This window comes from Gymnogyps californianus, chromosome 18, assembly GCF_018139145.2.
Source record: "Gymnogyps californianus isolate 813 chromosome 18, ASM1813914v2, whole genome shotgun sequence".
Taxonomy (NCBI): domain Eukaryota; kingdom Metazoa; phylum Chordata; class Aves; order Accipitriformes; family Cathartidae; genus Gymnogyps; species Gymnogyps californianus.
This window is the reverse complement of record NC_059488.1, coordinates 1,558,130-1,585,988: the sequence shown is the minus strand read 5'-3', so window position 1 is coordinate 1,585,988 and position 27,859 is coordinate 1,558,130. Positions and strand designations below refer to the sequence as shown.

Genomic DNA, 27,859 nt, shown 5'->3' with positions numbered 1-27,859 from the left:
TCTGAGCACAAAGTTGCCAGGTCTGTTGTAGCGCTGCGTTTGCAGTCATTTGGAGGTTTTATTGCAATGAGAATACAGCATGATTGGGATGTCAGTGTTTTCACTTCTAAAGGGAAAAGACTAGGGGGAGTATTAAGTAGCTTTTTTATTGCAGAATGTGTGATTATTTTAGAATGAAATCTACAAAGGGTCAAAAGCCTTGTTTCTGTTAAAAAAAAAAATAAAACCAACGCACACACACGATAGTTATGCAATAATTTGATGTAAATCCCTAACGGGAGCAGATTGTTCCTATCTTGATATGACAGGTGGACGTGAACTTCAAACAGGAGATGTGGTTCCTGTGTTCCTTACATGAAGAGATAGTTTGTGGCTTTGCCTCCTTTCGTATTTCTATCAAGTTGGCAGTCAAGATAGATTTTTTTTTTTTTTTTTTTTTTTAACAGTGAAGACCTATGTGGCTAAGTCCTAGTGTTGCACTTGAATTTAGTTTTTTTTTTAGGTACAGGTAATGTTATGTCTGTACCTAACTTTTTCCTTTTTTTTTTAGTACAAAGTTTAACTTGGAAGCAAAAACTTCACAGTTCTGGTACAATCAAGGATTCCCGACCTGTGAACAACCTCTTAGCTGAGAACCTGATGTGCTTTCCCACACTGGGATTCAGCACTGGCAAGTCTTACTGTCAGTGAAGTGGGTAGGTACCTGGTAGGAGTACGTACTGCAGCACTATGGCAAGCATCACATCTACATCCTCTCTTAGCCACTTGTCATTTTTTTTATTTAAGCTTTTTTCATAGCCCTCTTCTGCATTTGAGTTTGCAGGGGGCTTGTGGCTCCACCTGAGTTCCCAGTCATAGCCTAATTTTTCCCGTTTGTGCTCAAATTCCAAGCTTCAGAATGCTTAATAGTATGGCATTTTGTGCAAAGGTGGATTAAACTCTCCTCACAAGTATTTATTAAATTTACTTTTAATCCGTTTGATCTTAACTTGCCCCTGCTTGAGCCTGAGGTAAATAAAGCTTTTGCAGTATTTTTCATGAGTAACAATATGTGATCTTATAGGGTAAGTTAGCGTTCAATTTAATGGTCCCAAGTCATATAATTTATGATGTAATATTTCCTGAGGCTTTCATCAAGCTTTGGATTATGCATTACTTTTTTCCCATCTTTCATTAAAAAGGGGGCACTGGAAATAATGTGTAAATATTGCTATTTAAATGCATGTTGGCTTCATAACTGTGGATGTGTTGGTGAAGCTGACTGTGACTGCCATACTGCACAATACAAAATTTAAGTGATGCTTTTTGCTACGAACACAAAAATTTTTGCAGTAAGCAAGTTTTTTCTTTTTCCACTCCCACCCCCCACCAAAAAAAAGAAAAAAGGATTGAAAAGAATAAGACTAGCAGGAGTTGCAGGCTCCCACACAACTTCATATTGAGCACTGAGAAATTTTGTATGGCTCTTTTCTACTGAGATTTTGCTGCTTGTTGGAAGTTACAGAGAATTATTTTAATTTCATATCAGATTTCTAATCTGGAGCAGCTTTTTAACTAGGCTGAGAAGTAGAATAATTTCTGCCAGTAGAGAGGAGGAATTAAATAAGCTTTCCAAGGCACTTTTGCATGTTTACTTTTTTGTTTTAAAGGTATAGTCCCTGCCACTTACTCTGACTTGCAGTGGTGCAAGGACAAGAAGGTTTGTGTTTTCTTTTTTTTTCCTTTTTAGAAAAGAGGTTTGGGAGGATTCTTCTCTCACTTACCCCTTTACAGTGTAACTTCAAGTTTTGGATTAGTGAGGCACTCTATCCCCGAACAAAAGCTTAATGCTTGAGAAGGGAAGGCGTTGAGAATACTAATCTTTAACAGTCTTCTAGTACAAATAGATGAGAAGATCTGCTGTATTCACATGGTGAGTTTTGAGTCAGGGCCCTAGGGAGCTTCCTTTCAGCTGTCTTGTTTTCCAGTCAGACATTAGGTTAGAGAGAAGACAGAACTTTTTGTTCTTTGAACTAAAACGTAATATTTTCTCCTTTCCTTTTTGGTTTCTGTATTTGCTATAAAGACCCCTCTACCCAACAGGAAAATCTCATGCCTTTGCAGACCTGCCTTCTCCACATTTGGCTGAAGGTCACCCTGGAAGTTAGCAGTAATGTGCATCAGATTTTTGTGAAGTTGAGCTGAAGTAGACTGCCAGCATGAACTTCTCCAAAAGTCTGCCAGGAAATCACTCGGAGTCTTGGCAATTTTTTCTTAGGGAAGGATGAAAAAGATTCAGTTGAGTTTATGTTGCTTTTCTCTGGGAAATCCAATCTTAGTTAATCTACTCCATTGCCTTTTGTTTCAATCTGATTTTCTGGAAATGTTCCCAATCAAGTTGCAGGGGACTCGAGACCAATGATTTTTTCATTAATCCTTTTTTCAGCTGAAAGCTGGAATCTGCTAATGCAGAGAATAATGGGACTAGTTATTGTAAACAAATTAAACTCCTATTTTGCTGCACTACAAATTAACTTTCTAAAGCCTTTCATTTGTTGGTCCTGGAATTAGACTTTTCTGGTTTAGAAGCCAATCTAGTAGCGGGAGGCTGTGATGAAATACCTCCTTTTTGTCTTTCCTTCTCTGTTTCTACAATCTTTAACGTCATCTTCCCAATGTAGGTTTCACAACGTCTTTCTTCCCTCTGTCTAACCAGTTCATATCTGCAACGGTCCTGTTGATTTCCAGTGGCACTTGAACAGCCATGGTTGCTAGCTAGAACAATTGCTTGTATGGAAAATATTTTAAAATTTTCTTCTTGCTCTTTCACTCTGCATGTATATAATATTAGAAAATCCCACAGTCATCCTTATAATCTGTTTAAAAAGTTGTACACGCATATAATCTGTTCACTCTAATGTTTATCTAAATTAATATAGCAGGCCATGGTAGCTCTAGATCACGGGCCAAAATGCCGTAAGTGATTGAGCATCTTCTGTTCTCACTGGATGCTCAGCACATCCTGGTATCAAGCCTGAGAAGCTGGGAGAAAACTAGGAAAAGAATACAGCTGTTCTGCCAGGAAACTAACAGCGAGTGCACCAAGTTCTCTCCTGAGACTTCATGAGAACTACTTCACTTTAACAAAGCCGCCTTTCCTCACACATGCTCATTAGTTATCAAGCATTCAAATCTCATTCCTCTGATGAAGGTACACGAGCTTGGAATATGAGCTTTGTGATATATTTAGCTGATCTTTTGGCTAATCTGGATAAGAGAAATCCTGAGAGTCTTGGCTTTTTTTCTTTTTGAAACAATGTGTCTCTTCTTGGGGGAAGGAGTGTGTATGGTAAATACGCTTTCAGGCTTTTTTTCACGTTAGACATAATTTAATTGGACTTGGGTCTGTAGGATTAAAAAGTACTTTCAGGCCACCTCCAAGATGCAGTGCACTTCCTGAGCTTACAAGCTAATGCTTGTTAGCCGACCAGCTAGCCTGCTCCTTTGTGAGCTTGGAAAAGCAGCTATTTGAAAGGTTTATGGCTTCAGCCTCCTGATGGAGATGCTCGTCCCTGTGACCCAACCTACTCCTCGTCTGATTTCTTTCAAATGGTGAATGTACTCTGTATGGGAAAACTGGAGCAGCTCTGTGCTGTCCTGGTGCGGGCTGAGTGCCTGGCCTCAGTGCGCTGTGCAGCTCAGCAGCCTCCTGCAGCTCCTGGCTGGGTTCCTACATATTGTGTCTAGACGGAGGCTGCACTGAGAGCCAGGGATCTGATTAATCAGTTGCTACCTCAGTTAACTTTTCCTGCTCTGAAAGGCGTACTAAAGAGACTTGACAACGTATTGTCACAGCTTGACTGCATTTTCAAGCTTGCATCCTTTACTTGGGAAAGAAAAACACTAACAAACATGGAGCAGACTCAAAGCCAGTGCTCCCAGCAGGCAGGCGATCCCAGTTCAGGCTCCTCCAGCACTCGGGAAGTGACTGCAGAGTCTGCTGTCAGTGTAGCGCTCCGTGGGAGGGCAGCGAGATACCATGCGCATTTCCGACATGGTAAGTCAATCCTTGTACATCAAAGTGGTAAGGGATGTAGAAGCACAAGCTCCTGAGGAACACACCCAGCCTTGGAATACTGTGGAAGTGAAATGCAACCCACAGTGTTGGTCTGGTTTTCTCAGTTGCCTTTTTTATGGTTCCTGTGTTTGTCTGAGCTCCTGGTCTAATGGATTTGACAAGAGACTGACTCATGATTTCTGGGTTCTCTGCCAGGAGAGTTTTATACAAGTCAGGTTACCATTGGCTTTGGTGCCTTTCGTTAACTTGGGATAAGACATTATCTCACAAGGATGTACTGAACCTTAATGTTTAAGGTGGTGTCAGGTGAGACTGAAGTATGCTGGAGGAGTATGTTACAGGTACTGTCAAACTGAAGCCTAAACTATTTAAAAGAAAGATAGTTGGGAGTTTTACAGCTGCTCGTTTTCCTGCTACAGGTTTGGTTGTACTTGTAAAGCCGTTTTTGTGCTGCTCTCTTCATACAAGGCATAAACAGAGTAGCGTCTATAGGATATCCTGCTATATGGATAGTAAAGCCTAATACACTTTATTCTGACTGTTTTGCTTCTTCGGTAAGACACAGTAGTTTAAAAAACCTTTTGGCAGCAGCATGACTTTCCTTAATTTGCTGAATTCCTGAAGTAAAACCCTCCAGTACATCACGATAGTAGGATCATGTGCACTGCTTGCCAGTTGATCTCTTTTTGTGTAACTCTTGTTTTTGATCTTGCTTGAAACCACTGCCCCTATAACCAGCTGCCCCGGACACTTGTATTGCAGAGCACAGTACAGCTATACTTCTTGCACTTTTTCTCCTCTGTCACGTTTTTTCTTCCGTAGCAATTGCTGACGCCAGCTTTCTGATCAGAGAGGTCAGAGAACCAGCCACCCCGACAGGATTTGTCTTGTACACATTGTTGAAGAATTTCTGCACAATTTATGATGTATCTGCCTTGTTATTTTTTACTACTCCCCCAAGATCCTAAAACTGGCCTATAGCTTTGAAAACATCGCATTTCTTCATTATGGGGTAGATACTAAAAGAAACTTAGCTTGCTTTGTTACAATATGCAAAAGCAAGCAAAACACTAATTTCTCTGACAGAGAAATTAATGTTTGAAATGTGTTTTGTGTAATGTGTTTGAAAGTAATCTCTGCAACACATTTAATCTGGTCAGGGAGTTCTAAAATATCTTCATTTTTGCAAAGATGTCGTGAGGAAGACTCAGGAGTTGCTTTTGCTGTTACGTGGATCTTCATGTGAGCATCCCAGTCCTTGGTCTGGTCCTGACATGACTGGCTTACGCGTTCAGTGGGCTGCATAGCCCAAGCAGTAAATATTTATCTTGGGTCATATGAAATCTCTGGCTGTAACAATAGGGATCGTCAATATTTTGTGAGGGATGGTTTCACCCAGAGTTGAATGTAGCAGAAATCCCTGCTGCTTCAGCCCTTACCCGCGTTTTGCACAGCTAGGAGAAGCTGAATATAAATATTTCCCACTGACCATATTGCAAGTAAGGGGTCTGGTTTGAAATAGGCTGCAGGTCAGGCAATAAATAGGCTTAAAGCGGAGTAAAAGTGATCATAGCTAAATCCAAGCAGTAGTTAATGATTAGCCTTTGATATAGATAATGATATGCGTTCTGCTTGTCAGCATTATCCGAAAGTTTAGAAACTTTGATCCGTCTCAGACTTGCTGCCTGTTTGGAGAAGACTGCTCTCCTGGAGTCAATAGATAGAAAAACTGTCTCTGGAATAGTAAGTAGTCAGCTTTTTTTAGCTCCGAATCATTTCTGCTTTGGATTAGCAGCTCTGTGGCAGTCCAAGGGTTTGAAGGCTAGATGAAAAAGGCAGTGTTTGAAGCTTTTTCCTAGAGTGGTTTATTGTCACTCATAACTAAAAGAAAAAATTTGTTGATCGCTATTTGTTCTAGCTTTCCATGCCCTAGAGCTAGTCCTGTCAGAAGAGCGTCACGAGGCCAAGGCTTTTCCAAAGACAAGTTCCTTCCTAGAGAATGGCTTGATTTGATTGTCTTTTCCCTCTTCTTGATACCGCAGATCTTCTACCTTGCTGCGTTGACAAAGAGTGAAGGTGGGATTGTATTTTTGCATTTCCAAAAGTGAAAATGTAGAGGTGCTCTGTTCTATGGACTAGGGCTATGAATTTGTTCTCCAAACTCTTACAAGTATTTGCATTACTACCTGGAAGCTATTTATATGGCACATGTTCCCTCCTCTTGCTGTTATCTGAGATCACGGAGCAAGAGTAGGAAAGTGCCTCTGGTGATGTAGATTTTGGTCTTAACCGTCTGCTGAAACAGAGATCAACTTCCTGGGCTTAAAACACAGTGGAATGGATTTTGCTGATGATGACCTGTGTTCTACCTTGCGTTTTGCTCAGAAACAGCTTCGGGCTTCTCAAAACAACAGGTGTTTTGAACAATTGAAGCACAAAAGAATTTGATTCTTGGCTGTGGTAGAACAAGCTTTTGTTTTGAGGGAGAGTCATAGATGGTGATGCAAAATGAAATGAATACGCATTCATTTCCCTTCTGCACGCAGGGAAAGCATAAGTATTTTTCTAAAAGTCAGTCTTGCGAACTATTAGGTCTTTAGTGAAAAGCCTACATTTAAAAGGTGACCGTGACACACCAGAGTAGGAGTTGGAAGTCCCGGCGTATTCCTGTAGGAGCTGACATCAACAACGCGTGGCTATTGCGGCAATGTCTGGCACAGGCTGGAACATGACAGCTCCAGGGAAGGTGAATGGTTGAGTGGCCACCTTAAAATGCTGCGTCTGCACATGGACCGGCATCTAAGGAGTAATTTAGACAAACAGCTACTTAAATATGAAAAGAAAGGAGTGAAATGTGCTCCTGGGATTGTTATTTAAGGAAGCTTTCACATGTGGTGGAAGCTAATGCACAATGAAGGTGTTTCTCTGTGATGAGTGTGTGGCAGTACTGAACACGGAAAAATGTCTATGAATTGCTTAAACCAATGTGTCTCTCGTGTGGAAAGGATTCCTAAAACTTAATTAACAAGGAGTTCTGGAGGGTGGTTTTCTTTTTGTCCAGGTTCTCAAAACATACCTGAAAGCCCATTCAGAACTTTTACGAATGTTGCCTTTTCTGGGCTAAGTCTGGTTATGGTGTTGAAAAACAGCCAGAGGGGAAAAATGAGCTTATTTTCCACATGTGCAGGTTTGTGTAAATGGCTAGGTTGTTATCAGCTGATCCATTAACTTAAAACTATCTTTGTTACCACTGCACTGCAGTGCCTCAGGCATTGATTGCCCCAGTTCACTGGAGGGGAGATTTCTCTGCCAAAGGATTTGCAGGATGTTCAAGAACAGGAGCTTTTTAGTTCAAGTACAGGATCTGTATCTGGGTCCATAAATGATGGCCTTGCTCTCCAGAGCACAGAGGAGGTCCTCGCCATCTCTGCAAGAACTGATAAGTCCTTGACGTGTACAGGTCATCAAACTACATGTGCAGTCATCATGCTCAGGGGGTAATAGGGTGCAACCTGCTCCAGCTGAGCCTGCTTGAGCAGGGAAGTTGGACTAGATGATCTCAGGAGGTCTCCTAAACCTTGCAAGTCCTCCGGCAGTGACATGTGGAACAAGGGCAAGTAGGGTGACATCTGGGAATCTTCTGAGAGTCTTCTGAATCATCTGTGTTGATGGACTTTAGGCTCCCTTTTATGAGGCCTAGAATAAACCGATGCCATCCATTTTATTACCCTCAGCATTAAGTTTTATCTACGTGAGACAAAAGTATTTATGATGTTGCTAGATAGCATCTGTAATCTTGCAGCTGTATAAAGGCCAGGTAATGCACTTGTGAGGCATATTGAGTCACATTGCATTTTTGCAGCTGAGGAAACTTTTGCTTGCTTACTTGGGAATGCACTTGCTGACTCTTGGTTTCATTTTGTGTCTCCTGAGATTATTTTACAGTCTTACAGGGCTTAAGGCTAGAAGGCACCATTTTAAATAAATCTGGTCAGAGCTGTTTATACTGTTTAGCCTGGTGCGTGTCCTTCCCACTTCAGCAAACCATGTAGCAATGGTTTATCAGGTATTAACTTGCAAGTAGAACCCTGTCTCGCATCCTGACATATCTAGCATTCCTTGTAGATTGAATGCTTCTGCATGTGGCCACGGAAAGGTCACAAACAATAATACAGCTCCTTACCCTCTGGACAGAGACACGCTTCTTGTGTGAGACAGACTGGCTCCTTTTCATACATACCAATGGTGCTGGTGGCGTGAACCTACAGGAATCTGGATGATGAATTAGTGAGCATGATGGCAAATCTTGTGCACAAAAGGGTGTTTTTCATTTTAAGATTTACGTTTTCCCTTCATTTAAAAAAAGTCTGTTGTAGGTAGAAGAATGCATGCTAGAAGCTGTTCTTGATTAGGGCATATAAAATAGGAAGAGAAATTCTTCGCTAGGCCTGGGTTTTCCAAGGAAGCAAACATTGTCTAAGATACAGTTCCAAACATTAATTTTTTTTTTAGATTAAAAAGTTTTGGAAGAGTATTGCAAGGCTCAGGACTCTGTCCCGCTTGTTCCTCGGCATACGGTGAGGCAGCAGGATGTTTCCTGCTCTCTGGCCGTATGGATCACATCTCCCTGGTCGCCGTTCCTCTGCTCGATTGTGTAACGTCTCTGCAGAAACCGCCACAGAGGATAAGGAAGTATCTGTTTATTCAAGAAGTTACGTAATCTTGGAAAATATGGGTCACATGGCACTTCTTTTCTGTCTCCTCTTCCCTGCTGCTGTCCCGTTTCTCTCCACCGGTAAGAAGGAGGGTTAGGCAGCTTTCTTCAGCTGACAAGTGAGCGCTAAGTGGTTTTTAGCGAGAGGGTCCTCGGGTGATTTCTGACCGAACGCCGTGCACGGTAAGCAGGCTGCATTCAGCTATTCTGGCATCCCAACAAGGCCTGTTAAGGCACTGGGATTTGAGCCGTTCTGCCTTATCTCTGCTGAAACACAGCATGGTCCCTGGGGGGAAGGGGAGGCCTTCAGGTTTCTCCTCCCTGGATGCTGAGTACTGGGTATTTTGTGGCATGGGTACGCATTACTGTTTCATACTCTTGATGATCTGAGGAAGAGAGATGAAGCTATGATAAAGTGGCCTGCCAGGCTGTGGTCCTGAGGTAATTGCTTCAGAAGTCTGACGTGCACAGGGAGTGCTGAAGAGGTTCTTCTGTAGATGCCTCCTGGGAATTGCCTTTGATGGAAACTTGTTAGTACTAGCTCTGAATTCATGCTGGCGTTGGCTATAAGGAATTTTGGTGTCTGACGTGCTTTTGTAGGAGCCCTTTAGCCTGGATGTTTTATAAAGAAATTGTAACGTAGCATCCTCTGTCAGTTTTGGCATCTCTAATGCCATGCTTTTCTCTCCAGATGAGTGCTTGAGTCAGCTTTTGTATGGCATCTCCTCTGCTTTGGGAGCTGTGGCACTGGCATTCACTCCTCAGGTCTTACATGTTCTGAGGTGCCTCGATTCTGCTGCTCTCCAGAAACTTCTGTGCTCTTGGGTGTCAGAAAAGGGGGATAACTGCCTCGTCTGGCTAGACAGAAAGGAGAACAATAAACAGTGCAGAGCAAATACAGGATCTGAAAGGCTGGTGGTGGAAGAAATAGAGAAATGAAAACAGGAAGGGGGGAAATACCGCGCATGTACAGAATGGAAGTAATTGTGCTTGTGATGGGCTTGAGCATGGCAAGTCGCTCCTTCTAAGTGCAAAAGTCACAGGCCTGCTGCAGAACTGATCTGCTCTGGCTTTGGCACCCGATACGACGCTTGCATGTCCTTGTTTTCTGTGCCCAGCGAGAAGAGCTGGCTGGAGGTGGGTGCTGTTCTGTTGGAGCTGGAGCAGTAACGTGAAGAAGGGGAAGGTTTTGTGACACTCAGAGATGAACAGGCAAACTTTGAACTATTGAAGAGATCCTAATTGCCTTTTAATTGGTACCACCTTTGTCACCATTTGAGTTCACTGTCTGCTGATGTAGCATCTCACCTTTCTGAATACTGACTATAATGTTTATTGGCGTTTGTTAGCAGTAAAAAAAACAACTTGCGGTTGACATGTCTGTTCCTGGCCTTCTGCTTCTGGTCAGTGGGTGGGCGGCTCTGGGCCAAGTGAGCTGTGCTTTGTTCCCTGAACTGCACTTTTGATTTGCTCAGCTTATAATAGCCTCTCCGTCTGGGGTTGTCAAAGACGGCCAAGGATGGAATATGCTCAGATCCTTTGAAACTGTCCCACTGGAGACTTCAGGTTAATTTGGGCTCACTTGGGTTGAAAGTACTCATGTTTTATCAGGATGGTAGCAGGTTATTGCTGGTGTAGTAGAATACTTCAGTTCACGTCATTTCTGACATCTGTTTCTCCAGAACTTGTTTGCTGTGTCCTGCCTGGCTGTCCTTTGTGTGGATAAGAACCATGCACGCACAGTTCACCGACCGTCCTTAGCCTCGTGACAGCTTTCAGCATCTGTCCGTCACCCAAAAATAACTCCCTTGAGCCACGCTTCTGTGACAGATGTGCGCTCAGCAATGTCTGCAAAACAGACGAGCACTAGGCTGCATTTTGCAAGTCTGTACCCTGTGGTGTTCACAGGAGCTGCCAGATCCAATTCCAGCGTCATTCCTAGGATCATGCCCTTCCTACTGTTTTGCATTTGTCAGGGCAAGGACTGTGTTGTGTTTGCAATGGCATGAAAATGGTCTAGTCAGATGTACCCACTGCTGTATTCTGAGCCCAAAAGCCTATTGCACACCTTCAAAAACATTTTCACTTTTAGCACTGTATAGGCGATGGTAAGAAGCAGCTTGTGGAGAGGAGTCTGTTTGTTGCTCAGCCTACCTAACTCACCATTATTTTCTCCATCTGTACACATCTCCTGCCAGCATTTCTCAGCCTTTCCTCCAATGCTATCAGTCTTACAGTCTTAGGTTTTCTGCTCTGCAGGATTGTTTTCTGCTGCCTTTCACTTCATTGGGCCCATTAGTAATAACATGGGCTGGCATGATGCTCCGCTTCATGAAGTTCAGTGCATTGTCCTGTACAGAACAGTCTGTCTTTAGTTATTTTTTTTTTCTTGTTCAAAGATTTAGAGATTTCCTGAGGAGTCTGCAGAAGCTGGAAGATTAGGAATGACCGTCCCCTTCTAGTGAAGCAGATCAAGCAGGGTCTCTAACAGAAGGTGACCAGACAAGTTTGCTATCAAAATAAACTCCATCAAAGGGACGTGATTGTAGCCATGCTGAGAGGAAGAGCTCTGGCCCCTCCTCTAGGAATGGGGATTGTGCTAAGTGAATGCGACCAGCTTTGCCTTAGTTGCATAGCTGAGTGTTGCTTTGGTTCAAAGCAAAGGACAGGACCTTAAGGGTTGAACCAATGCTGATGCTTTATCAACTTCTTTTAATATTCATTTTAATTAAAAAAGTTGATTAATGTATGTAACTGCGTCAAGCTGCCAAATCATGTTGTGCAACTCCAGGAAGCCTGTGTGAGCCAGCATCTCAACTGGAATCCATAGTCTGAAATTGGACCACTTTTTTTTTTTTTTTTTTTTGCTATGTCCATGAGTGCTTTGTGATAGTTACACATGGAGGGTGCAGCCTGTCTCGTGCGGACGGAGCAGCCCTATAATGAGAGGGACAAACGTATATTGGTACAAGTGTGGAATGTGGGAAAGAAACACAAGGATTTGGTAAGAATAAAATAAGCAAACGGTGGCAGCCAGGAGCCCTGAAGGATAGAGGTTTGCAGCTCAGATAAGTGTGAGAAAACAGCAAAATGACTCCACTTGGCCAGGCGCTCTTGTGATCTTTGCACAGACCCCCCGTGAGTTCCCCCAGGCACCAAGGAAGGGGCATGTACTCGCAGAGCGTGATTGTTGGCCCCAACTGTGTGATCTGGCTGTGTTGCAGGGAACCTGAACTGAACTCTGGCTTAATCCTTCACCCCCAAACCTCCCTGCGTGGGCGGCATGAGGCTTTGCTCCCCTTTCTCCCCATATCCTGCCTCTAGGGTTTGTCAGGGTCGCCTTAAGAAAGGGTCTGTCTCAGCCTGGGCAAATACCATCCGTCAGTCGTGGGCATGGCTCATGAACAACGGAGCATTTTTGATATGCCATGTTCTGTGCTTTCACCTTCATTATCCATGACTGTGTTGTGATGGTTCTAGCCTGGGATCCTTGATGGAGGTGATGACAGAGGATCGGTTCTCCTGCGTGGCCTTCTCCTCTCATGAAAAACTAACAGCCCTGTAGGTTGTTTTTAAAAGCCCATTCTTCTGCTTGTATTGTGCATGATAGCTGCCGAAGAGCTGGTCTCTATGTGCTACCAGCTTGGCTGTGTCTCCCTTCTAACATCCCTGCTGACTGCTTCCATCTCTGCATGTCACAGTCTGCCCAGACATCGTCCCCTTTCAAAGCTGAACACAAGGTGGTGTCTGCAGCCCTGCTCAGCTCTTTTTTTGCCCATCATTCTCCACTCCCTGCACTCCACCCTCTGGCACCTCAAGCTGGACATCCTCCAGAGTACCTGTCTTCTTCAAAAGCTTCTGAAACCCGTCTATATAAATAGCTCAGCTGTATCCCTTCCGTTTACAGGTGAAGAGCGAGAATGTGCCCTCTGTCACACAGTGTGTTTTTTCAGCTTGGCTCTGCTGATCTGGCTTGAATTGATTTGCAAGCTTGCTCTGGTCATGGACAAAACCCAGGAAATACAAACTAATGCAGCCTGACAACCTAACACTCAAAATGTATTGGAGCTCCTCTCCCGAGCCTTTCTCTTCTCTTTCTTGCTCTTTAGCCAAACCCCTTCTAGTGTGTTGAGCTTTTAGGAAGCCTTAAACTTCTGGTAAAGGATTTTGGTTGGGACTGTAAGGTGGTGACGCAGTACCAGGCCAAGCCACACAGTTCTGCTGTGACCTCGCAAACATCCCTTAAATTCTTAATATAGCACTAAGAGCTCCTTCTTCAGGAGTTGCGCAAGGGAAAAACAGAGGTGTGCAATTAAGAGATGTGCTGGGCACAGCACAGTCCCTCCTTGTGTGTCTGAGTTCCAGCCTGGGGTTGCTGAAGCTGCTTGGGTGAGCTCCGAGGGGAATTTTGGCATTGGAGAACAACAGTGTATATCCATAAAACACGTTATATTACATTACTGAAGAATGATCTGTTTGTTCCCCGTATCTTTAAAGTGTGTCTATATAGCTTGACCCAGGAGGGCTCTGGCTGCTGTTGCTGCATACTCCTACAATATGAACAGGTAGAATTGGTCTGTCCCTCAGCTGTGCCTTTAAGCAGCTCCAGAGCTAAGCCTGGGATCCTGGAGGAGTCACAGCAAGTCCACCCATTTGGAAAGCAAGCAGTTAAAGTTGTCAAGTTTGCCAGGAAATTAAATAAACTAGAAGCAGTGCTTAAGTCTCATGATGACTAGCTCAGACCATTCAGTGGAGACCACAGTTAGAGCCAGTGAACAGTGCTGTAGTGTCTGCAGACTCCCTGCTTCCCCTCCCACCTCCATTTACAGCATTTAAAAAAAAAAAAAAAAAAAAGGATTGGGCTTGAGACCACAAGCTCAGAGCCAGTGGAGCTCAAATAGTCGGCCAGCTGGACTGCTGTAAGTAGAGCACTGATAACTTTTGGTTGCCTTTTCCATTACTTGTGTTTTATATGTAGCATTCCTTTGTGCTGTGCAGGACTGAGACGTACGTGATGTGCAAGCAAGAGATCTTTGCCTTTCCAACTTGCTATTTTTAATAACTTGGAGTTCTCTCAGGAGCTTTCATTTTAATTCTTAGTAAACCTTACCAGGTCTTTTTCACTACTTCTTCAGGAGAAGAGAGGGACCTCCTGACCCTGTTCTTGCTACCAAAAGCGTTGGTGGAGAGACCCTAGGTAAGAATCACTCCAGCTGTGTTGAGACAGAAGTCTGGCGGCTTCCGTGCAGGAGCCAGCCCCGTCGGCACGGCTGGTGTGCTTGCTGCCACTGCAGCAAGCACCGTCTCTGTTGAACCAGTAACTAGTGTAAAGGAGACTGAAGAGGTGTTTTTTAAGGCTCCGGTCCTTTTGGCAGAGCCAGTGGAATTAGTTTTATTTCTTGCTTTTTCAGAACTGGCATGGGAAAGATGAGGCACTGTTTTGAAGGGAAGAGTTTGCTGTTCTAATGGGCATTGATTTAGGGCTCCATTGTTAATCCTGTTAGACTTCTGATTTGGAAAGGGGCTTCATTCCTTTAGAATGCGACTTCAAGGAAGCTCTGTTTGCACACCGTGTTTCAGACCGAGCAGATTTGTAAAGTACTTTCTGGGAGCTTGGCAGATCCTTCCCATAGTCTGTCCTGTTTCTGCATGTCCTGTGTTTCTGCATTAAAAGGTGTATCTCCCTTGGGTGTCTGGAAGGCTGTTTGCCACAGGAAAAAGTCTGTGATTTACTGTGGAGTGGCAGGACGCTGGATTAACAGGGCAGAAGCAATAAATTGGGAAACTGTGGTGGAGGTTATGTATTATGGCAGTCATCTTATGGGTGAGACCTGCTTGAGAAGACTGCTTTGTGTTTGGCATCTCACCGCGTCCGGCTCATTGACCCGTTGTTTCTGTTGTACACTGGCATAAGATATCTATCTTTCCTCTGCTTCTTTGTGTCCTGGAGTCGCAAATGTGGCTTCCTTGTATGTGTGGGATGAGGCAGCACTGGTTAAGTGTTGGTGGAGGGTGAAAGTAAGTCCTAATGCTGAACTTGAGCTAACAGGTGGTGGTTGTCAGATCCTGCTCCTGGCTGCGTGTCTCCCTGAACCAGCTTGGCTTGCTGAGCTGCCAAGGTGGCATTGCAGCAGAGGGATAGAAACTTCTATATGAACAGAGCCTACCTATGTGCTGAGGTCGGTGCTGCTCTAAGATGATGGCTTAAAGTAAGAGAAGTCCTGTGTGTAGCTCTGAGTCTTGCTGTTTTCCTTAAGAATTTGAGGGGTCGTGAAATGGAGGCTGTGGCTCCTCTGACCTGGGATGACAGCACCGAGAGGGAAAGAAAGAAGCCCTGGAGAGAATTTCCTCATTCCTCTCTCCTGTCCCACCCTGTTTGTTTTCTTATGTGGTAGGCTACTGCAGGGTACAAAAAAATCCCTGTGTGTGCGTGCGTCCCTGGTAACAGTGCAGCGTCGAGGCAGGTGCACCATGAGGTCTGTGCCCTTCAGGTGTGCAAATGCTTCAAAATACCTGAGCCTGCTGTAGCCACAGTCTGTTCGGGATCCCCTCTCCAGGGCGTGCTCAGGAATCCACTCCAATGCCTCTCTTTCTCTCTGTGCAAACATGTGGAGCAGGCAGCAGTCGAGAGGTCAAGTCACCCATTCAGGCAAAAATACCTGCTGCTGAAGTGCTGGGTTTGTATAAGACTAAGCCTGTTTAAAGAATTTGTGATAATAGAAACTTATGTGTGTGGATTTTTTCTTCCAGGTATGGAGTCAGACTTGTTAAAAACAGCGCCCTTCTTTTTGTGATACACACAGCTCCGTATCAGTCAGCTTGTCTCTTAAGAGTCTGCGCAAGCAAACCAGATTTTCAGCTTGAAATATTACACAGCCATTAACCTGTTGCTGCTGCTGCCCTAGATATTGTTTTTTACTGCAAGGCACAGGTAGAAACCTCCTAAGTTGTAACTCAGAGACTGATTGTACTGGGGTGTTCCACTGGAAGTGATTTATTTTTAAACAGAAATTTATCCACGTGTTGGTTACCTTTAGTAACACAAAAGACAGCTGAAGTGGCTCAGTCTAGGTTATTTCCTCTTATGCTACTTAATATCCCATCCTTTTCAGGATCTCATAAAATGTCTTTCAGTGTTGGGTAACTGCAGTAGGGGGTTGGATTTGGTGTTGGAACACTAGTGTAGCAGGGTGGGAAGGAGCTACACAGGTAAGCATCAAGCATGGTCTTTGTAACCTGTACCAACACCCTGCCCATCCACATGCAGCCACTTGTGAATACTTGACCTTGTTGTTTGATAATACACTGTAAATATCTAGAGAAAGAGAACAACACATCCCCTGTTTCTCCCTTTCTGAAGACCAGTGATGGTAAATTAGTGAGAAGATGGACACAACCCAACCACGAAGGGAGTTTTTAATCTGGTAAACAGCCAGGGCTTCTGTGGAGCATATTGGAACCTGCAGAGTTTGGGAGCATGAAATCCTAAAATGAATAAATAATTGAACTGGACAGTAGTCACTAGCGAGAGTGTTGCATCCAAAGCAAAAGCAATGTATCAGTCAACTGAAAGAAGAAGAGGGAGGAGATGAGATTTTGGCTGGGGGAGAGGGGAGGTTCTTACGTTACTTCTTTCCTCTTGCGGCACACTTACCTTTGATCCTGTGGTGTAAAGCACTTTGGCTGTTCTTCCTTCCCTGCTGCAAAAGACGATTTGAAGTTTGTGTGTCTTGGCAGAGGATTCCTTTCCCAAGTGTTTGTATTTTGGGACTTCAGTTCTAGCGCTTGAACATTTCATCTCTCGAACAGTGTAATCTTCAAAGCTACGCTATATGAAAATCACACCATTTGTTCTGCAGGTATCCTTTGGTAATGCTTTTCTGTGTCAGGTGAGCTGCTTCTTGCATTAGTCTCTCTCTTTTTTTCCTCCCCCTGAACATTTTTCTGAGCTGTTTTTCTGGTCTTAATATTTAAGCATAAATCGGGGGCGGAGTGAGCTAAAAAATATTAGCAGAAATATGGACAGGGAATACATTCTGCTTTTAGCCAGTGCCATTAGATTATATTACAAGTTAACTTTCCAGGGGAGTTATTGTGAAGTTGTCTAAGGCAATAAGAGATTGGCTACAAACTTCATCTTCACAGAGATGCAGAAAATACCTGAGCTGTGTATTGCTGGTGTAGCTTATACCAGCTGACTTGGGTGCATGCAGGTGCTTACTTGCAGTATTTAATTTCAGTGTTTGCAGGGTGTATTAATTCTTTCTCTTGAGTTCTTCCCCAGCACTGCTGACGTAGTTTCCTTATCGGCCCCAAATCTTTAACTTCTCTCATTGCTGTTTTTAATTTAACTCCAGAGCCTTTTGAGATCACCCCCTGTCACTCATGCTCTGCAAGGCTGCACTGGCAGTCGTGTTCTGGGCCACGGGTGATTCCTGCACAGCTAGGTCATAAGGTCACTGTCACAAACTGAACCAGCTCCACCATCAGCTGGTTGCCATTTGGGGTTTTGTTTGCTAGTGCTGCTTTCAGTTTAGAAAGCTCTTCTAGAGTTTCATTTCCCCTTTCCAATCTAAATATTCGTACCTATCTGTTCAAACACCATATTGTCTTTTAGCTTAAAAAGCTCTTTTTTTCCCAGTTGTAAACACTCCTGGAAAGCGTTTACACATTTATCTGGAAGGAAGTACATCTCCTCTCATTTTTATTTTTAACTTTAATTTGATAAAATGTCTGTACTTTGTTTTTTATTTCAGTTGGTTTTACTTGAGTGCTGGACTAGACTGGGAGGGTACACAGTATTCCAGACAGGGTCTAGTACAGCAGTGTTGGTACTTACTTACCTTTAGTGGTATCTCACCTGGACTATGCTAGGGTTGCCTTTGCCTGGCTCTGTCATGCTGACAGATGCTGTCATTTCAGGACTGACTGGTATTCCCAGGTTGTTTTCTCTCCTGTTGCTGTTTCCACCTGGTGACTTTTCATTTCACACCAGAAATTGTCCCTGGTTCCATCCCAAGTTGTGCTGGGGTGCAGAGTGCAGAAGCCATGTCCACATCTAACCACAAGGTGTATTTTTATTTTTAACACAGTGTGTCCAGACATACCTGATTTGCAGTAACCAGATTAGGGATTTGGACTGGCAGCCTTTTGAGTGTTTCTCTCATTGTGTGTAATGTGATTAGAGGGGAGATGTGACAACATAAAGCTCATGGAAATGGAATTGGATTGCCTATGGCTATTGCAGACCTTTGCCTGGTAATAGGTCTTGTACCACCTAACATAATTTCTTTGTTAAACATGTTCCCAATAAAACGCATAACTGTCAATTAAGAGAAATATTGTAATCTGATCCTTTAGTATATGCAATTTAAAATGGGGCTTGCCTCTTGCATGACTGCAATTGAGAAGAGACTTGGGTTTTTTCCTCTTACAGATAAGAAATGTTCCTTTATGATGAGCACTTGTCCCCATGTGGAACCTCAATCAGATTAGGCTGCCTTTCTGGCAAGAATGTTTAGGATGGTGGAGCAATACGATGATGTAAAGCTCAGAGGGACACACCTCCTTTAAATTGTCCTGCTTGCTTTGCTGTGTGTTCTCTGTAGTCAGAGTGCAGGACTATGAGGATGCTCTAGAAGTTTATCCAGAGACAGTAGTCCTCAGTGGCTTAGAGTATTTTCTCTTGCAGTAGCAGTAGAGACACCGTATTCTGTTTAGAAAAGCGCTTCTTACTGTATTTTTTTGTTTTTCAGGGTCCCGCTTTTCTACGTGCCTTTTTGGATATCTCTGTCGTAAAGATGTCTCACCACATGAACAGCTCCATGTCAACCATGCATCCTCCTGAACATCACCAGTCAGTGGCAGCCCCAGGACATGGTCATGGATCTGACATGATGATGATGGTAAGTGGAAAAGTCATAATTAACCAGAGAGCTTTTCCTTGTCTGTTGTTCAGAGTAACTTGTCATCTTAAAGACTATGCTCTTGAGAATCGGAAATTAAACTTAGCTTTGGAAGGCATGAATCAATCCAGTTAAAACACAGACCCCATTGCGGCTCTTCTGGAATGAAGGAGTGGCACGAGGTGATATGTAACATGAAAGGTATTTCAGAGCTGGAGATCCTTTGGCAAAATGGTCTTTTCTTGCAAAAACCTTTCCAGCAGCCAGCCTGGTGTCTGCTCTCTAGCCAGCTGAAGGCAGAAATGCAAAGTAAGCATTTTCCTGCAAGAAACAGAGATGGATGGAGTTCTCCAGGCTGTTAGTGTCAGCAAAAGCCTCAACCGGCACTGAGAGGATTGCACACTAGTATGATGGATCGTGCTGACATGCAGGCGACCAACCTCTGTGCCCTTTTCCTCCCGAACTTTAAGTACGCACTCGGTTTGGGGAGCAAAGTGGTACCGGGGCTCTTTGCCACGTTGCCATTAAGGCTTTGTGGTCCTGAATCCTGCTGCTCTAGCTAACTTTGATTTAAATGAGTTCAGACTTGTGTATGCTGGCATCACTGAAGCTTTGCAGAGATCCTGGCCAGAGTTTCCATGGAGATAACCGTAGGATCTGTGTTTGTCCGTAGCCAGTTCTAGGGACTTTTTCAGCTTTTTCTCTCTTTTCTAAATACTTTTGGAGTGAGTTTCAGATTATTAAAACATGACTCTTTATGGTTAAACTTTGAAAGGAGGGGAGAGAGTGTGCATTTCCATTTCAAATGAGAATATACTCAGGAGTGTATTTTGCAAGCCTTCAGTTAAAGTTTGCCTGCCAGCTATGTGCCCTGAAGAAGGAATCAAGAATCACTGCTTCTGCTTATATTGCAAACAGTATCATAGCAGGGGAAGAGAGGACTAGAACAGCCTTCCCCTTTGTGAACGTGGCCCAGTACAAAACCCAGTAGTGCTGGTGGAACTTGCAGTCCAGCATTGTCACTGATGTCCTTGTGAAGCTCTTCATATAATCTAACAGCTAAGTATTAGCATTCTCTGATCTGTTACTCTCCATATAAATGCCATTTCTTTACACGTGTCAAGTGCTCTTATCTTCAATGGATAGTTACAGGACCCTGCCTTACCCTGCAACTGAAAACTGTGATTAATTGCACAAGATTTTGAATTAACATTGCACATTAAACTGTCAGGGAAAGAAGTAAATAGGTACAGCATCTTAGATAATAGACTGAACACATTTTAATGCATGCATATTCCCATTCCTCACTTGCACCAAGTAACAGGCTCTGTTTCAGCTGTGGTTTATGGAACTAGGCTGTAACGCTCTTTGGTTTGTGCGGTTTTTGTTTTAAATGTAAAAATGTTAAATTCATTAAAGAAATGGAAGTACTCTCTAAAGGATGTTTTATAGTCATTTCTGCTCTGGGGGTAATGAATGCCGATTCTTATGGATGCTGAAATTAATCATAATTCTGATCTTCAGCAAATAACCTTAATTAAGCAATGAGGGGAGTTCAAAGAGAAGTTCTTCTAGCTTAGTGAGTACTTTACATGTGAAAACACTGTATGCAGCTGTGGTCAAGACATGCTAAACTGCAGTGTATTTACCTGGATGGGAAGACTATATGAACTCCAGCTGGCAGGGGGATCATTGACGTCTCCCCTTCCCACAGCATTCACTATGCAGGTTCAGGAGCCCTTATTTCTCCCAGGGGAAGCTGTGGTCCTGCTTCATATATAATACTCCTTGTTGTACCTGTATTTAGGCCTCTGTTTCCCATAGGATATTAGGAGGTTCTGTAGGGAGACAATAGTCTGCTGGCACAGCGCAGGATGGGACCAGAGGATTCAGCTATACAAGCCCTTATGCATATGAACTCATATGAGGTCAAGGTGGGGAGAAGAAAGTGCCCTGTACCCCAGCCCGTGAGTAGTCGTGAGGAGGCAAGGATGAGCTCCAACAGAGACATCCCAAATCCCTGACTACTTCTAATGCTGAGGAGAAAAGGAGCTCCAAAAGCAAGGAGAAGGCACTTTTCTGTAGCAGGTACTGTGAAGGACAGTGCCTTCTGCCCAGGGACACTGCCTAAGAGAGCTGCCCACTAGAACTGGAACCTGGAGCATCTTTAGCCATGTCTCGCTTGTGTGTGTTACGCTAGATTTACCAAAGAGTTTCTTTGAGTCTATCTGGTGACCAACCGAAACAATCCAAGTGCTTGTCATAATACAAAAACCTCTGCTAAATCTTGTTGTGAGCTCCATCTCGGGATGAGCTATTCAGGCTCATTTTGATGTTCTTTGTTTTGGGCAGGCAATGACTTTCTACTTCAGCTATGAGAATGTGCCATTGCTGTTTTCTGGACTTACAATCAATACTCCTGGAGGTTAGTAAAACTGTCTTGTCCAGTCCAAACAAAAAGTTTGCAATTGATTAATGTTTCAGGAATTACCTTGCTATTTTTGCCAAAAATGTGCAGGCACACTGCATTGAGTCTGTTTTAAATGGCATCTGTGGGGTGAAAGAAAAAGGGAGGTGTTTGTATAGTTCAAGAATTTGACTGGTCTTATTAGCAAAAGTGATTGCTGGTTTCACTTCATGGGTGAAATTCCAATTAGTGTACGGATGAAATTCACTTTTACCATCTGTACGTGCTGTACATCTGTACATCGGTACTTTTTACCATCACACAGTGCCCAGCCACAGCCTGTGCAGTGTGACACGGCTGTTGAATCGCACAGTGTCTCTTCCGACATGTTTTGAAGCAAACGTCTTTTGTTGCACAGATACAATAATGTTTCCTCTTTTGTCAGAAATGGCTGGTGCTTTTGTGGCTGTCTTCTTCCTGGCCGTGTTTTATGAAGGCCTTAAGATTGCCCGAGAGTGTCTGCTCCGTAAATCCCAAGTCAGCATTCGCTACAACTCCATGCCAGTGCCAGGTCCCAATGGCACTATCTTGATGGAGACGCACAAAACTGTTGGGTAAGAATTTCACTTCATTCTAAGACAAATTTCTTCAGCAGCTGACAAAGGCGAAAACTGGGACAGAAAAAACTATGCAGCCAGTATTACTCTCTGCAAAGTATATTGACTCCAGATTGGGACACTGCTTGACACTGGAGGACGCTGTGCTTGAGTCACTTGGCCACCCTTTAGGATGGGGGACAAAAGGAGGAAAGCAGCAAGGAGTCAGATAAGCTTGGTTTTTTCCCAGCGCAGTAACGAACACATTTGGGCAGTTCCCAGGAGCAGAATTTGGGTGTTATAGCCAGCAACCCTAACAGAAAATACTTAGGATCCTTCTGTTGACAGGTAGTCAAAGCCTCTACTCAGAAAAGAAGCCATTCTGCTTATTGAATGGGGCGGTAAAATAAGCTTGTAGAAGTCTGTTTCTCAGCTAAAACTTTTGTCCTCCCAGCAAGTGCCATGCTTTGTTATCAATCAGCTCTGCGGGGAAAAACACAGTTACAAGTGACAGATGCATGCAGAAGTCTACGTCCAGCCTGCTTTGTTATCTTCTCTGCCATTTCATGCCCACCTTGGCATCCTGTCAGCCTAAGAGCTAAGTTTTCTCTTTGGGGATGTGCATTTTCCCGTCTGTGTCTCACGGATGCTGACTGTTCTTTGGGTTTTGTGTTCTCAGACAGCAGATGCTGAGCTTCCCTCACCTCCTGCAGACTGTACTGCACATCATTCAAGTCGTGGTCAGTTACTTCCTCATGCTGATCTTCATGACGTACAACGGATACCTCTGTATAGCTGTGGCGGCAGGGGCAGGGACGGGCTATTTCTTCTTCAGCTGGAAAAAGGCAGTTGTTGTGGATATCACAGAGCACTGCCATTAACACCGGTTGCTGCCCAGAAGCCTCTCCACCCCACTGCTCTCTTGAAGTGCAGCCATCACGAGGACTGGATCATTCCTAAGCTGAAAGAGAAACAATTTAAAGAAAATCAACTGGAATTCACCGCAAGTTTCTAGCTGGGGTGTAGGGATGTGAGGAGCTGGGGTATGCTGCTCCCCCTTGCTGCAGGCTGGCAGCAGGGTTGACTCTTGAGGGTCCCATGGTAGCCATTCTTGGCTGGGGTTTGCTTTATTCTTAGATTATGCCGTGATTGAAATTAGTTGGCTGACAGAAATGTAGAAATTATTCTTTAAAAAACAAAAAAATTTATTTTTAAATTGTAAATGCTCATCTGTGAGGGTTTTATGAACAGTAGGTAAAGATCAAAGTTGCCAATGGAGCCTACGTGTGCGAATGGCTATTTTAATTTTACTTTTTTTCAATATGTACATAATGCCAGGGGAGGAGATCTCCCTGGCATTGTGGCTTTTGGGGCCAATGACACCTTCTGATGCAGAAGGACTGAGCCTCTGAGGAAGATTTGGTGCTGCACATCGGACATGCTCAGGTGTGTCCTGGCAAGGGAGTACTTTGACATAAGTGTGTGACCCATGTGCTTCAGGGGGTCTGGCGGAGTCTGTCCTCCAGGCCCATGAGAGTGTGGTGAGTGGTGTTAATCTTCTGATGTATCCAGCAGCTTTACTCAGCTTCAAGTGATTATATTTGGGTTTGGCTGCTTTCACTTCCCAATCATGGAAATATACAGCGTAGACGCAGGACAACAATTGCATATTGACAGGGCAAAAAGATTTTAAATAAACCATTGAACCCGCATTTACTTCATCTTGAATTGCACCTGGATGGGTCTAGAGTTAGACTTTTGGTTTACTAAAACTAGTTCTGTAAACGAGGCAAGAGCTAAATAATGATTTCGTGACACTAAAGCTTAAAATGTCTGAAGAGGGCATTCCTTGATTGAGATGAAGGAAGTAAACCAACCGTGTTCCTGTAAAGGAGAGATTTGGGGAAGAGCAGAAAGAAAAGATAGGACTCCAGCAGCCTTTGGTCTCTTCTCAGGTGAAATTTGGAGCAGCTTGGGCTGATTAAAAAGTATTCCTGACCCAGATGACTCCTCTTTGTCTTAATAATCATGCTGTGACCATGTTAGCTTGAAGGTACAAGAGTTATGGGTGCCAGTGGTGGACAAGTGTTGTAGCGCAGTAAAGAACTTCCCGTTCAGTGCTGTGAGCTCTACATGTTCCACAGGCAAGACAGGCTGTGACACAGGCAACAACAGCTTCCTGCGTGCGTGATGCCCAGAACATGCTTTGGGTTTTCTAGGGAGCAGCTTTGGTTTAGCACTTCGTTATTAAACTGCTTCTTGTTGTAAGGAGTGTTGTGCAGAGTATGGTGCAAAGCTGGAGTCTTCATTCTACTCAGGATGCCCAGTTTGTGCCTGTAACTGGCTGAAAGGGAAGACGGTGGGATTTTCAGAAGGGCGCTGAAAAACAGGCACCACTTTCAGACTGGGACTGATGTCTGGGATGTGCCATGAGAACAGGGAATCCTTTTGAGATGAAAGTATCTGGGCACACGCAGTAGCATTTTTTTTTCTCCAGAGATGCTACTAGTCACACTGTTAGCAGTAGCTGTGTAAGGAAGGCTGATCTTTGTGAAGAGGAATTACCTTTCTTTAGCCCGCAAGCCTTACAGGGCGAGGCCCATCCCTGTGTATGTGGGTTCTTCACTGTGCTGATGCTACTACATCAGCACAGAGCCCACCCTCGCCCTACCACCCGCTTTGAAAGGCAGCAGGAAATCTGTTACTGCCGCTACCAGGATCTTGAATTGCGCCACCTAAAGTCAACTGTCCTGGGTTGACGCCAGCTATTTATTTGGACATCTTGTTTTCTTTGGGCAGTGCAAATACAGAATAAAAGGAGATGAGTTAAAAGCAGGCTTAGGTTTCTAAAGAGCTGCTTTCTGTAGCAAGTTTGCATCTGGGTGAAAGAGGCAAAGTTATTTTAATGGAAAAATTCTAGCCACCTCCTGATGAGAGACAGGAGAAGCTCTTCCCCGGTCTGATCTTTGAAGGGAGTTATGTCTGTAACAGACTGCAGAAGGACATACTGATGCCCTCTCTCTGCATCTGTCACGAAGGTAAAAATCTTCTGTGCCCTCTAAGCAGTCATGCCTCTCTGTGAGAGTGGAAAACAGACCCTTCCAATCCCTGTGAGAGCGCTGTGAGGAAATCTTAGTGTTTGTCAGAGAAAATTGAAGCAGTTAAGTGCTGGAGATGGTTGTTTATGTTTTGAAAGGTTTACCCTGCAGGGGCTTGATCCCTGGAGTTCAGAGCTGACGTTGCCAACACTGCTCTGATCGGTTCCTCTTGAACGAGCTAGAGTTGTTGCCGTTACAGGGATGTCTGGTTAAAGGGTATAGTCACGAGTGGCTTTGCGTGATGACACTAGTTACTTCATATACATCTTGCTGTGTCTTTCTCTAAAACAGAACCTGTGCTCTGCCTGATCTTTTTGCTATCACCTTCTAGCTACCTTTCCTTGTATTCAAGTGACCAGACTTGAATTCTTGGAGACTAGGCAATAGGTGTGGCTTTTACAATAGAAACTTGGTTCTCTTGTTAGCTTTTCTGCCTCATTCTACATGTAGCATCTGTGCCCTTGAAATTGTTCCGCCCCAAGGATGAGTACCTCTGTCTTCAAAGGGTCATCTCCTGCCCATGCTCACCCAAGGGAGGGTGCACAGCTTTCTCCAGTGTGCAGAGAGGGAAGCGATGCTGACCTAGCAGTCATCGCTTGGGGAGCAGGAACCTGGGCAGAAGTCTCCCAAGTGTCTAGCACGCGCCCCAGCTACCTTCCAGCAGCCTGCAAGACTGACGGTTTGAGCGCTGGGCAGTACCCGAGTGAGAAATGGGAGCCCAGGCTGGGCTTTGGGGAGAGGTGCGCAAGGGAAGGTGGTTAAGGAGAGAAGATGGAGGGCTCTGTCCTCTCTGCTTCTGAGCTCGCTGATACAGCGAGGCACAGCCGAGAAAGGGACGTTTCCAGTCCGTGTCTCCCTGCCGGCTTTGGCCATGCTTTCTTTTGGTTCGATGTTGACAACCCAGAGAAGCCACCTCCCCGCCGTGTCCCAGCCTCCCCCTGCTCCACCACATGCCACCGGCTGCCGTGTTCTTGGCCCAGGTTGCTGTTTCCTTTGCCAGAGTCTGAGCAAAACCTGGCCTCCCTGCTGATGACTTCTACTGACTGCTTTTGGTGCAGTCCCAGCCTTTCTGCTGGCTGTATTTAAAGTTGTCCTGATAACACTAAACTCGCATTAAGTAGTGCTTGGAGGGAGGCGAGGACTCTAATGATTATGAGACTTGAGTAAATTAAATTCGTATGTCAACACACATGTAGCATGCTTGGAATGTGATGTCCTGCGTCTGTCTTTGTACCCTGATGTTTGGTCTCCACACGCCGTGCCTCTGGATTATCATCTTGGAAGAAGTGCACAAAGTATCCGCGCGGTGTTCGTCAGCTGGCTTTTGTTGTTTTTCTTTGAGTGCCTTTTCACTTTGTCTGGAGCCAGTCCCACCAAATCCAGCAGGATTTCTAGTTTTGTTTACAGTGGACTGTCATTTTTGGCTTTACTCTTGCTCTTTGTGGAGGTAACTTGTCTAATATTACTGTGAATATCAAGAATCTCCTGTATATAATTAATCAATAAAATAGATTGCATTTTACTGTGGTGAATGTGTGTTTTGGAAACAGTCCTCAATGCAGCTAAAGTGGAGGCCGGCGGCTCTTAGTGCAGCATTCAGAAAGCGACTGCCAGAGTAAGTGCCCGCTTTTATTAGCGAGAGGCCCCGCGGCCAGGCACCTCCAGCCTGGCCTTCCCCAGCCCCTTTTCTCTGGCACGACTCTTCCGTGCCTGCTGTGACGGTGCGAGTGAGCAGCAGGGGCCGAGCGTCCGTCTTCAGGTGGTCGGGGATGGGAGCGAGGAGCTGCGTCCTCTGCGCCAGCCACGAGCAATACGCCCTGGAGCTGCTGGGAGGGGAATGCGGGAAGTCACCGATGCGTGAGCCGCCGTTTGTTTCAGTCCAGTTACGCTTCGCAGAGTGTGGGGAAAGCCGAGGGGGAAAGAGGAATTGGTGCCTGCCAGACCCGCTTTCCCCTACAGAGGGAGGAGTTGAAGGACAAGAGTTTTAGGGAGCTCTCATAATGAGCCCCCTCCGTGCATGGAAGGTGTCCGTATAAGTAAGGAATACCGGTCCCCCTCCCAGAGTTTTACTCTAGATTGTATTCATCCATGCAAGAGAAATGAGGGGCTGCGTTGGTTTTGCTTCCCCTGTGCGACCGAAGGCTATCTGGAATGTCCTAAAATGTTTCCCTGTCAGACCCGGGGCACGCTGGGAATGCCGGAATAGCAGAGCGATCCCTGATAACGTTATGTGGTGTTAGACTGCAAAAGCAGCTCTGCTCCAGGCCAGACTGTGGCTCTTCCCAGTTTGATGGACAGCTTGAAACGTTTTAAGTTCTGTACGTTTCCCCAGCCTGACCTGAAATTTGATGCACCTACAACACATGAAGCATGAATTTAACGAATCCGATTTGGGGCATTGCTTGAGACACTGGAAAATGTAACTGGTCGCTGTGCTGGCAGATGGTACGGAAGAGTCCCGGCCAGGAGCAGAGCACGCCTCCAGTCCCATCTCTGAATTCCCTGCGGGTGTCCTGGTGCAGGCCCCAGCGCTGCTGGCACCCAGCTCTGCCTCCTTCCCCGGGCTGCGGGGAGCAGAGTTTCTTAAACACCAGCAAGCTGCTTCACTTCTTATAACTTGCTTCCTTCAGGTCACCTGCCTGCATGCCGGACTCCTCCTTTTTGGGGCTCTGCATTATCTCACCTTCCATTACGTGCCCGGCCAGCTGATGGTGGCACAAATTGCTCCTGTAAATCCAGGTACGTGCCGGTTAGCCTGTCAGAAATCAATCCACCTTTCTGCTTTTTACATGACACCATCTGTAAGGAAATAGTTGGTGACCTTCGATCCAAGCAACAAACATCGCCGGCAGCTACCTGAAACTCCCTCTCAGGGTGACAAGCCTGTGCAGCTGGGGTGACGCACGCCCCAGGGCTGAATGGAAGTGAAACGGGTAAGCGTAAAGGAAAAAGCGCTTAATTAGAAAACACGGGGTATTGTTCCATGTCCGTGTGCCCAGTATGTTCTGCTGCATCCCGGTCTGCAGCCGTTCCCTGCTCCGGGCCCGATCCACGTCCCAGCTGTGACGCTGACTGAGAAGCA

The 27,859-nt window shown here is 44.8% G+C and overlaps 1 protein-coding gene across 1 annotated transcript; it reads left to right on the top strand.

Annotated features, from left to right (window-relative positions):
• Positions 1-644: 644 nt before the first annotated feature.
• On the top strand, positions 645-26,291 carry SLC31A1 (solute carrier family 31 member 1). The gene is made up of 5 exons (XM_050908062.1): positions 645-695; positions 18,527-18,676; positions 21,029-21,101; positions 21,529-21,697; positions 22,359-26,291. The coding sequence occupies exons 2-5, from the start codon at positions 18,572-18,574 to the stop codon at positions 22,558-22,560; spliced, it is 549 nt and encodes a 182-aa protein (XP_050764019.1). The 5' UTR covers positions 645-695; positions 18,527-18,571; the 3' UTR covers positions 22,561-26,291.
• Positions 26,292-27,859: the final 1,568 nt, after the last annotated feature.

Coding starts and splice junctions, on each gene's coding strand:
- SLC31A1 (XM_050908062.1), top strand. CDS start 18,572: ATGTCTCACCACATGAACAGCTCCATGTCAACCATGCATCCTCCTGAA. Junction 18,677..21,028: donor GATCTGACATGATGATGATG/GTAAGTGGAAAA, acceptor TGTTTTGGGCAG/GCAATGACTTTCTACTTCAG. Junction 21,698..22,358: donor GAGACGCACAAAACTGTTGG/GTAAGAATTTCA, acceptor TTGTGTTCTCAG/ACAGCAGATGCTGAGCTTCC.